Source organism: Schistocerca americana, chromosome 6, assembly GCF_021461395.2.
Source record: "Schistocerca americana isolate TAMUIC-IGC-003095 chromosome 6, iqSchAmer2.1, whole genome shotgun sequence".
Lineage (NCBI taxonomy): Eukaryota > Metazoa > Arthropoda > Insecta > Orthoptera > Acrididae > Schistocerca > Schistocerca americana.
Genome location: NC_060124.1, coordinates 521,118,857 through 521,131,443, shown reverse-complemented (window position 1 = coordinate 521,131,443; position 12,587 = coordinate 521,118,857). Strand labels below are relative to the sequence as shown.

Genomic DNA, 12,587 nt, shown 5'->3' with positions numbered 1-12,587 from the left:
CAAAGACATAATTGATTTGGCTCTTAAAAATATAAAATCTGCAGCAGACAAAAGGAGAAAACTACACGGTAAAGCAAATGCAAAGAAATTATATATTGGTCAGAAAGTTCTCATTAAAGCTCATTCATTGTCAGATAAGAAGAAACACTTGAGTCACAAATTCTTTCTAGTTTGCAATGGACCTTACAGAATCCGACGTATACCACATGATAATTGCGTTGAAGTTGAAACTCTGCGTACTAGGAAGAGTAAAGGTTTACACCACATTTCACATGTAAAACCGTTTATTGAAAGGTAATCTGCTTTTTAACTTTGTCTTTGCCATATAACTTTTCACTTCACATTTCTAGTATGCATTGTCAGACTTTGAAACTTTTACCATGCAACAATGTTTGAAGTTAAACATCCAGTCAAGAACCTGGGCAACTTATTTAGACAGTAATTACGAATGCATTGTTATAGTGAACAGACAACACAGTGTTTACATTCCTGCAACAAGTTGCACGATTACGTAACGACTATCAGGCTTACATACTTAGAACTTATACTGCTAATGAGATATTAATGCAAGATTTTGGTTTACTTGAAAAGATACTGTTTATTTGAAGTAAATTTGGTGAGATTAAAGATGACTTAGCATTTGGTTTCTTTGATAGCTACACGATTATATCACAATGCTATTAATATGTGACACAATTTACATTGTTGCTTTTGCGGTGTTTCTGTTTTATATCTGCACAGTTTTTCTGAATTATTCTGGGAAGTAAAACATGTTTTAGTAGTAACTTTCGTGGTATAGCTACAATGAGACAGCCTTTTCCGTAGCACAACAATACGTTGCAACACAATAGTTTCTTCATCACGATAATAAGCGTAATAACTAAGATATCTATACGCAAAGCTTTCACTTTTGTTTATCATGAGGTAAGTACATTGACTTCTGCAGAACTTAGCTTTCAGAGGACGATAACTACGACACTTCCACAGAGATTACCTTACAACAAGACGCACAGTTTAGCGCTACAGTACACGTATTTGTGTGATTAATTTTGTACTTAAAACATTTATTTTTAAAGATATTTAAAGTACAATGATACAAAGGTTTTCCGTGATACATTTCATTCCATTGCTGTAATCTGTGACACCTGAGGGTATAATTACATTAATCCTCAGGGGGTACACGCTTACTTTGTGTACCATGTGTTCGGCAAGCACAAGGAGCCCTAGTTAATATGATATTTGCTTATACAACTTTACACATCGGTACCATATTTCTCTAACACACAAATTGCACAGCTATCTGAGAGATAAACATTTTTTTACTACATCAGTGACACATGTTTACGCAATTACACAGCTGGGTAACTTCACACTTATGAACTTGTATTTTGTCTGTACTTTGTGAACTGTTCATATTTTTTTGGAACCATTGTGATACTATGAGAGCTTGGAATGATGTCTTTGGTAAGGGAGCATGATTTTAAAGTACGTTTGAGGTAGATGACACTATTGAAATGAGCAGAGTATTTTTTTTTAGGTTGTGGCATTATTGCAGAAAGCTACGACGTTTTTGAGATTTGACTGAGGTGTTTTGATGTTATTTTTACGACGTCGATGTGTATTATGCTGTTGAGGTATGTTTATGATCAATAAGCTGATGTAACATGAAGAATTTGATTATGCTATGTATTTTTTAAGATCAAATATTGAAGAAGTGTCGACGAATATGTATGTGTGTAATAAGGTAAGGAGTAATGAATAGTGGTTAGGGACTCTGACTTGTGAAAAAGGATGTTGGAAACCAAGAATCGTACTTTAAGAGTTATGAAATGTGTGTAAATGCGTGAACGTATCACAATGCCAGGGAAAATTTTTTGGACACTGTTATATTCATAAGATTTTGTTTCTACACTTTTGCAACGCAAATTCCCGACCTGTGAAATTTTGTATATGAGACTGCCACTGTAGTGCAAACTGGTGTTGTAAATATTTCGGTAAAAAGTTAAGTGACCTTCATGTAATGCGTCGTGGAGGCCATTATCCTCGCTATTGACATTCTATTGTAGAAAGCATCGCAAATACGACACGCTCATTATTTGGAAACATATCGTACTTTGTGCTACTTACTGAAATGCTTATGAATTGATGGGAAATATTCTTACATCTGCAAACCTGATTATGACAAGTGTCTTTCTACGAGAGTTGCGAGATACTGACTTACGAAATGCCACATAGCTATTAAATGATGTTTTTATGCTTTAGTTTGTGTAGTTGCTTATTTCATTTCATATCTGGTTTCCAGCTGTCTTGCAGCATTGGTTTCATAAAATAAAATTAAATGCATTTGCTAATGTGAACACTTTCTGTCAGCAGATCTATTAAATAATTATTTTCTGATCCACATTCTTCGAAAAAGGAGCTCTTGGAATGGAAAGAACAATAAGAAGGGACTAATAACAGTAACTGCATATATAATTTTCTTTTCAAGTACTTGGTAATTTTTTGTAGAATTAGTTTTTGTGGTGCACCACTTTAATTACATAGACATTACGATGTGAATATACATTTCCCTTGTCTGCATTGTTGTCTTTAGTGTAATATTTTTTTTTACTTGAGCTATGTCATGTGTAGATATAAGTTATTGCATTTGCTGCTGCTGTGTGCCAGGCATAGTGCTACTGAATTTCACGTTGTATTACTCTGTTAAGCTAGTTTTACTACTGATTTATTTTTCTTGTTGCTGCAAATTGGCTCATATTAGTTGTAATGTTGCATTGCTTGGTAATTTTTTTTCATTGCTGTTTGTATTAATTGTTTTGTGCTGCTACATTGCCTTGTTCCTTAGTTTAGCATCTGAGCTCAGTAGATTTAAGTTAGCTTAAGATGGGGTAACCTATATGAGAGAACGAGTTGTAATCAATCAGAAGAAATGCATTGAGAAGCTATAAGAAAATGGTTTGGCCAAAAAAGTATTTTGAAAGAGGATATGAGCAAGAAAGTAGGGTTTAGGGACAACAGGTTTACGTAGGATTTTCTTGGAAATAAATGATAAGGTAAGATAATGGAAAATAAATAATGAGGTAAGAAATATGTGAACATATAAATACAGAAAGCATGCTTGGATAGGATTTTTTTTAAACAAATGTTGAAATAAGACGAAAGATCTATGGAATGAAGTTTTAGGTTGGCCTGCAGTACCAAATGTTACACTGAAAACAAACCCTGCCCTTTCCTCTTGTGTTATCCCCCTATCTGTTTGTGTACTCTCGTATATTTGTGTTTTTCCTGTCTTTATGTGTTTAGCTAATAAGAGTTATGTTGTAGAATTTTTCTGATAATATGTTATGTTCTTTGTAAAGATGTTTAGACATTATTTATTCCGTTCTGTTTTAATGTTCATGTGTGAACTTGATGTTTCGAAAGTTATGCTGATCTTTTATGTATGAACTTATGTCATAACTCCTTTAACACTGATGTATATGTATATTTCTATTCTTTTGTAAAGCCTGTATTACTACAAATGTTCTCTGTATGATGTATTTTGTACCTTTGTTATTGTATTCTTATGTTATAAAATTGTAATTGACACCAGTTCATCAAATTAAGTAACTTGTAAGTTACATTTCACTGCACACGTTTCTGTTGGTCATAGTATATGGACAATATGTGAGAAGTAGGGACTGATAGTGTTTGCACGTGTGTTAATAATTCAGCAGAGACTGGATAACAGCACTGCTGGTTCTACGGACATTTCAAACAAATTTTTTGTGAGTGGACAAGTAGTGGTTTATGGACTTGCTATATTCTCCGCAAGACTCTTCGATGGTGATTGTGCACCTGCACAGTCGCAACAGATGGCTGCTGGCCGTCTCTACAAGGACTACAGTGGGTCTGCATCTTTGTTGACCCACCAATACCATTATTTGTACAAGGACTGCAGTGGGTCTGCACCTTTGGTGGCCCACTAATACCATACTCTCTACCAGGACTATAGTGGGTCTGCTCTGTGATGACTTACCTACCAATATTCTTCAAAACGTCGAATGACTCTGCTGTGGGTTTCCTCTGTTGTGGCCTGTCTGCATGTCGACAGTCAGCACTGTCTTTCCGTTGGAAGGACAACACTACTTCTTCAAGGCTACATGGAAATCCTCTACTTCCGTGTGCATTTTCTTTTTCTGCTCAGACTTTGAGAAAAACACTGCAGTTTTACTGTGATGAATGATCAGGACTGTCTTTATGGATTGTGAGAAGATTTTAGCTTTTGACCAACATTGTATCTATAAGTGTGTGCATTTGATATCTTTGTTATTGTTATTATGAAAAATTTTATCAAATCATTGTTGGCCACTGCCCAAAACAATTTGTAAAATTTTTTGTGGGGAGCATGGGGACTATGTAGGTAGGCTGTTTATGTTTTCTTATTGGTAACGCCACGTAGCGCTTTGTATGAAAATCACTGGCTGTGCTGTGTGCAGTCTGTGGTTAATTTGCATTGTTGTCTGCCATTGTAGTGTTGGGCAGATGGATGTGAACAGCGCGTAGCGTTGCGCAGTTGGAGGTGAGCCGCCAGCAGTGGTGGATGTGGGGAGAGAAATGGCGGAGTTTTGAAATTTGTAAGGCTGGATGTCATGAACTGCTATGTATATTATAATTTTTCAACACTATTAAGGTAAATACATTGTTTGTTCTCTATTAAAATCTTTCATTTGCTAACTATGCCTATTAGTAGTTAGTGCCTTCAGTAGTTTGAATCATTTATTAAGCTGGCAGTAGTGCCGCTCGCTGAATTGCAGTAGTTCGAGTAACGAAGATTTTTGGTGAGGTAAATGATTTGTGAAAGGTATAGGTTAATGCTAGTCAGGGCCATTCTTTTGTAGGGATTATTGAAAGTCAGATTGCGTTGCGCTAAAAATATTGTGTGTCAGTTTAAGCACAGTCATGTATAATTGTTCTAAGCAAGGGGACGTTTCAATACCTCAATATACAGACGAAAGAACCAAATACAAGAATGTTCACATATTAATGAAATCGAAAGAAAGTGCAGATAATCTAAAGCAAAACTGTTGCAGGAAAAATGTGAAGAGTAAAGAATATATGGAATTATTTCACTGAGGAACTCTAAGATAGCCACAGACGTTACAGCTGAAGCAACCGGGTTTTCTGTTGTTTTCCAATCTCCAGTTTAACATGACTGGTGAAACCGCTCAAAGCCACCGGTCCCTGATCTAAGAGATTTTTAGGTTTTTTAATTGCTACTATTTCCAGTAATAACTTGTACCTCCAACAAATGTACAAAACCTGCTACGAATGTGAAGGAGTAGGAGGATATCGAATGCTACGTGGTTCAGACCGTGACAGAAATACACTGAAGAGCCAAAGAAATTGATGTACCTGCCTAATATCGTGTAGGGCCCCCGCGAGTACACAGAAGTGCCGTAACACGACGTGGCATTGACTGGAGTGAGTCGACAACACGAATCGTGCAGGACTGTCAATAAATCTGTAAGAGAACGAGAGGGTGGAGATCTCTTCTTGCACGTTGCAAGACAACCGAGACAAGCTAAATAATGTTCATGTCTGGGGATTTTGGTTCAAAATGGTTCAAATGGCTCTGAGCACTATGGGACTTAAATTCTGAGGTCATAATTTCCCCAAAAACTAAGAACTAATTAATCCTAACTAACCTAAGGACATCACACACAGCCATGCCCGAGGCAGGATTCTACCCTGTGACCGTAGCCGTCGCGCGGTTCCAGACTGTAGCGCCTAGAACCGCTAGGCCACTTCGGCCGGCCGGGATTTTGGTGGCTAGTGGAAGTGTTTAAACTCAGCAGAGTGTTACTGGAGTCACTCTCTAGCAATTCTGGACGGGTAGGGTGTCGTATTGTCCTGCTGGAATTGTCCAAGTCTGTCGGAACGCACAATGGGCATGAATGGATGCAGATAATCAAACGGGATGCTTACGTACGTGTCACCTGTCAGAGTCGTATCTACCTAGACGTATCAGGAGTCCCATAAGACTCCTACTGCACACGCCCCACACGATTACAGAGCCTCCACAGCTGCTGAAATGCAGGGTCTATGGATTCACGAGGTTGTCTCTATAACCGCACATCCCATCCGCTCGATAAAACTTAAAACGAAACTCGTCTGACAAGGCAACATGTTCCCAGTCTTCAACAGTCTAATGTGGGTGTTGAAGGGCCCAGGCGAAGCGTATAGCTTTGCGTCCTGCAGTCGTCAAGGGTCACGAGTGGGTCTTCGGGTCCGAAAGCCCATATCGACGAATTTTCTTTGAATGGTTCGCACGCTGATACTTGTTGATGACCCAGCTTTGAATCAGTAGAAGTTCACGGAAGGATTGCATTTCTGTCACGTTGAAAGATTCTCTTCAGTCGCCGTTGGTCCCGTTATTGCATGATCTCTTTCCGGCCTCAGTGATGTCGCAGATTTGATGTTTTAGCGGATTCCTGATATTCACGGTACGCTTGTGAAATGGTCGTACGGGATAATCTCCACTTTATAGCTTCCTCGGAGTATCCCATCGCTCGTGCGCCGACTTAACACCATGTTCAAACTCACTTAAATATTGATAACCTGCCATTGTAGCAGCAGTAACAAATCTAACAACTGCACCAGACACTTGCTGTCTTATATAGGCGTTGCCGACCGCAGCGCCGTAATCTGCCTGTTTACTTATCTCAGTAGAATACGCAAGCCTATAGCAGTTTCTTTGGCGCTTAGCGTGGGTCTCTGTATCTCCAGTAAAGGCGACGAAGATGAAGGAGACGGGTACGACATCGGCAAGAGCGAAAGGGGCACTTTTAATCACTGCGTCTTCACTTTTGTATGGTATCAATTTTTCACCCTGAAGCAACCACAAAATTGAGAGTTCCGTCACTAATTTTGTGGCGGCGTTCGTAGCGACAAGCAATTCGCTGTAGAAACGGCTTACGAAGTCACCGCCACACTTTTAATAGCGGGCCGACCGGTCCGCTGGAACAGTGAACAGAAAGATGAAAACCCAAACACTCTGATTAAATAAAAGTCGGTACTTATCTTTATTAACGAAGATACAGAAACACAGTAGTGAACTCCGTGTCTACAGAAATCTGTCTAGTTCGAGTCGGAGCGGCTAGGTCAGCGTCGGCTTACGACAAACAACAACTCTGCTGCGATGAACACACAACTGACTAGCAAGTACACAATTCGGTGGCGAGTATACAACTGAGCGGCGAATACAGAACTGTCCTAGCGCTCGCGACTCCAGCGCTTAAGAACCCAGAAGCCAGCGGTGGCGCGCGCAGACTTGCGGCGATTTCCTGTCTCGCTGGCGCTGCTTATGCGGACGGCGTCCGGACTTTGATGCTGCCAACCTTTTGGCAGCGGGCTCGGGTGGCATTACTGGCTAGGATATAACACTCCTCCCCCCCAAATCGCCGCACCGTCGTTGAATAATGACGTGGCGAGCGTCGACGGCGGGGAAAGGGTCTGGCCGCAAGCGTAGCAGAAGAGACCGGGGCGGAGACTGTTGTCGGTGGCAGTCCCCGGTCCGCACCCCAGCATTGGCTGCGCGGGGCCTCGGGAAACACCGACTGAAAGCCGAGGTCAGGGTGCACGCCTGTGACCACGGGCGCAGCTTCTGGTACTGGACGCGACGGGGCGTCGGGACGCACGAAGAGAGGCAGCGTCTCCTGACGCTGCGTCGACGGCTGCTGAGTGGGCGCCGGACAAGGCGCTGCGGTGTCAGACTCCTTGGGGGTGCCCAAGGAAAGCGGCTGCAGGACAGGCTGCACAGCCACCGCTTGGGAAGGCGGCCCGGCTGAGGGGTCGACGTCCATCAGCTCCGAAGGCGGTGGCGACTGAAGAGGGACCGCAGGCGACGGAGCGACCACCTGGGGCGCTCCCGGATGAAGCTGCGCGGGAGGCATCAACGGGACGGGCTGTCGGCGTGGTAGCGGCGACGGCTGCTGCTGCTGCCCTGGGGGCGGCAGCGAAGTCGGAAGGCGCGGCTGGAACCCGCCGCGGACCAAATCTGTAGACAAAGAACGAGCGGCAGAATCCGGGCGGCCAGCGCGGCGCAAGTGGTTCTGATGCCTCCTGTGCACCCCAGTAGCACCTTGAACAGTATAAAAACCGCGACCCTGGACACTTATCACGGTACCACGTTCCCAACGACGGCGACCGTGATAAACTCTTAAAAAAACGGCGTCGTTTCGCTGAAAACGCGTGCGATGCTCAGAAGCGGCGGGTCGATCCGGGGGGTGCAACAACCGTAGTAGGGTGCGATGACGACGGCCGTGGAGAAGCTCCGCAGGCGAAGGGCCGTCGCGTGGCGTGGTCCGGTACGACGACAGGAACGTGATGAGGGCGTGCTGACGAGAGTGCGTAGCACGAAGGCGGTCCATATGATCCTTGAATGTGCGTACAAAACGTTCCGCTGCACCATTCGATTGAGGGTGGAACGGCGGAGTAAGAACATGGCGAATGCCATTGGCAGAACAAAAACTTTCAAATTCAGCAGAGGTAAATTGTGGACCATTGTCAGACACTAAAACTTCTGGAAGACCCTCAATACAAAAAATTGAAGTCAACGCCTGTATAGTTTGTGCAGACGTTGTAGACTGCATGGGCACAACAAACGGAAAATTACTAAATGCATCTATCACGATGAGCCAACGAGAATGCCAATATGGACCAGCGAAATCAATATGTACTCGCTGCCAGGGACCGGCAGGGCGTGCCCACTCAAAATAGCGGTGAGGCGGAGCAGCTTGGTGTTCGGCACACGTCGAACAATCTGTAGACATCTGCGTAATCTGCTTATCAATGCCGATCCATGTACAATGACGGCGGGCAAGCTGCTTGGTGCGGACCACTCCCCAATGACCTTGATGCAACAAGTCGAGGACCTTGGATTGGAACACTTGGGGAACCACTACACGAAGCTGGTCATTCTCGGTGCGTAACAGCAAAACTCCGTGCGAAACAGACAACAGATGACGTTGCGGATAATAGCGACGAACCACCGGATCCGATATGTCCTTTGCCTTGGACGGCCAACCACGTTGAACAAAACGTAATAGTAAACTCAGATGAGGATCCGTAGCTGTCTCACGTGCCACCTGACGATAATCAATCGGAAAAACCCGGAGGGATTGAAGCTCATCGGCGTCAATCTGATGGCAAGAGTCGTCAGAGGAATCGAAGACATCATCCGCAGCAATCGGCAATCTAGAAAGCGCGTCAGCGTTTGCATGCTGAGCTGTCGGGCGATACAATATCTCATACTGGTATTGTGATAACAAATGAGCCCAACGTTGTAGTCTCTGCGCTGTCCGCTGAGGAACTGGTTTAGACGGATGAAACAGTGACGTCAGGGGCTTGTGATCTGTTACTAAATAGAATGGTCTACCATAGAGGTAGTGATGGAATTTTGTGACACCGAACACAATAGCCAACGCTTCCTTGTCCAATTGGCTATAATTACACTGAGCTTTGTTTAGCAATTTAGATGCGAACGCAATAGGACGTTCGGTGTTACCGACTCGGTGAGACAACACAGCACCGAGGCCGAAAGAAGAGGCGTCACAAGCTAACACCAGAGGCTTGTTAGGGTCGTAATGGACCAGACAACGATCATTCAATAAAGCCTCTTTAAGCTGCTGAAAGGCTGATTGGCAATCAGCTGACCACACAAACGGAACATTCTTACGGCGAAGACGATGCAACGGTGCAGCAATCTGTGATGCATTAGGTATAAACCTAATATAATATGTCAATTTGCCAAGAACTGCTTGCAATTCATGCAGATTGCGAGGGGCGGGCAAATCACGAATAGCTGCTAAATGTGACTGGGAGGGATGAATGCCTTGAGCATTAATAACATGTCCCAGATACTCCATCTCCGTAAGGAAAAATGAACATTTATCGATGTTGCAACGTAGGCCGGCCTGAGACAACACTGTAAACAAACACTCCAAATTACGCAAATGTTCAACAGGCGTCCGACCGGACACAACAATATCGTCTAAATAGTTGCAACACGATGGCACATTAGCCAGAAGTTGTGACAAAAAACGTTGAAAAACACCTGGAGCTGACGCACAACCAAAAGGCAAACGCAGAAAACGGAACAACCCCAACGACGTGTTTATGACAAAATACTGTTGTGATTGCTCGTCGAGGGGCAATTGCAAATATGCTTCACGGAGATCAATTTTGGAAAAGAAACGAGCTTCTCCTAACTTATCCATCAGCTCGTCCGGTCTAGGCAAAGGAAAAGAATCAATGACAGTCTGAGGATTAACTGTCGACTTAAAATCAGCACACAAACGTAACTTGCCAGACGGTTTCTTTATAATAACTAAGGGAGAAGCCCACTGGCTCGCTGAAACGGGTTGAATAACACCGTTGTTTTGCCAACGACGAAGTTCATCTGCCACAGGTGCCCGGAGGGCGTGAGGCACTGGACGAGCACGAAAAAATCGAGGCTGAGCTTTATCTTTTAACGTAATATGAGCGGCAAAGTTCGCAGCACAACCTAGTTCGTCTTTAAATATGTCACTGTAACGTTTACACAAATCGGTTATGCTGTCTTGAGGAACAACAACAGAATTAATTTGCAACACATTGTCTTGGATAGACAGGCCAAACAAGTCAAAACAGTCTAATCCGAAAATGTTTACACTGTCTGTAGCGCGGAGCACTGTGAATGAAACTGTTTTTGTATTGCCACGGAATGTGGCTGGCACGCTACATACACCTAACACAGGAATTTGTTCGCCACTATAAGTAGCCAAAGAATGTTTTGCCGCTGAAAGTTTAGGGCGGCCGATAGCCGCATACGTAGCACTATTTATGAGAGTCACAGACGCACCAGTGTCTAATTGAAAATTGAAGGTCTTATCCTGGATGCGTAGCTTCACAAATAGTTTATTACACTGTCTCTGGATCGGTGCAGTGGAGGCGGAAGACACAAAATCAGCGCGTTTAGCGCGTGTTCGCTGCTTAAGTCTGTACATTACGTTTTACAGCGTTTGAATTACGCTTGGGTCGCATAGCAGAGGGCTGGGTGGGTGGCTTATTGCGAACAAGTTTATTACCCACACGAACCGTGGAAGAGTCTTTAAACGCGACCTTCTGGGCGGGCTGGCTTTGAAGAACATGAATATCCATGGGCTGGGCAGCACTAGAATTGTTCTTGCGTTTACGCAAACAAACAGTCTGGATGTGTCCTTTCCTTTCACAAAAGTGACAAACCGCGTTTCTTAACGGGCAACGTTCACGAGGATGAGCAAGAACACACTTAGGGCAAGACTTAACTCTATCATTTTGCACACGCGGCTGACGAATGTGTTTAACATGACGCGGCCGGCTAGTGTTTACAGTCTGACTCTGCCGGTGGGGCCGCGGGCGTGACATAACTTGCTTAGCACAGGCAATTTGAGAAATACATGGCTGATCGAACTCACACTCAGCATAGTCAAAAGTATCTTGGGCTTCAATGATGTTCATCACAGTCTCTAATGACGGGTCAGGCAACTTTAAGATAGCAGCACGAATACGAGAATCTGCAATGTTTTGAGTAATAGCGTCTCGTAACATGACATCACTGTAGGAAGCTCCACACACACAATTAAATCGGCACTGACGGGTGAGGCCCCGTAAATCCGTTAACCACTGTTTATTAGATTGATGTGGCAGTTTCTTTAATCTGAAGAACTTGAATCTGGCCGCTGCCACATGAACTCGCGACTCGAAATACTCAGCAAGCTTGTTAACAACAACGTCATAGGCTAAAGCCTCTGGCTTGGATTCCGGGAAGAACTTCCAAAGTAGTCGATAGACTTCCACGCCCGCAGTGGAAATTAAATAAAGCTGCCGCTCAGTACCCGTGATTTTATAGACTGCCATGTGCGCCTGCAACTGCGCGAAATATTCTCGCCATTCTTCTCTTGATGCATCAAAAGCACGGAAAGGTGGTGCTGCCTGTGCTTGTTCCTTTTGTGTTGGAGGATTAGCCGCTTGTTTGGCGATTGCTTCCACCAGACTTTGTATTTGCTGACTCTGTAACAAGATCAACTGTTGTAATTCGGCAGACATAGTGAACACAAATTAAACCAGCCCCCAAAATTTTATCGCTATAATTAGTATAACCAGAAACAAGTTGAACCAGCCCTGCACACGAGTTCGGAAGTCCTCGTCGCCAGTTTTGTGGCGGCGTTCGTAGCGACAAGCAATTCGCTGTAGAAACGGCTTACGAAGTCACCGCCACACTTTTAATAGCGGGCCGACCGGTCCGCTGGAACAGTGAACAGAAAGATGAAAACCCAAACACTCTGATTAAATAAAAGTCGGTACTTATGTTTATTAACGAAGATACAGAAACACAGTAGTGAACTCCGTGTCTACAGAAATCTGTCTAGTTCGAGTCGGAGCGGCTAGGTCAGCATCGGCTGACGACAAACAACAACTCTGCTGCGATGAACACACAACTGACTAGCAAGTACACAATTCGGTGGCGAGTATACAATTGAGCGGCGAATACAGAACTGTCCTAGCGCTCGCGACTCCAGCGCTTA

The 12,587-nt window shown here is 43.8% G+C and overlaps 1 protein-coding gene across 1 annotated transcript in view; it reads left to right on the top strand.

Moving 5' to 3' along the window:
* LOC124620260 (leucine-rich repeat-containing protein 24-like) overlaps nucleotides 1–8,044 on the top strand; it is a gene marked incomplete at its 5' end in the record, with an annotated part of 317,927 nt that extends 309,883 nt beyond the window's left edge. The window contains one exon of the mRNA XM_047146927.1: nucleotides 7,643–8,044. Coding sequence (XP_047002883.1) covers nucleotides 7,643–8,044 — 402 coding nt within the window. The remainder of the gene's footprint in view (nucleotides 1–7,642) is intronic.
* Between the last annotated feature and the right edge of the window lie 4,543 nt (nucleotides 8,045–12,587).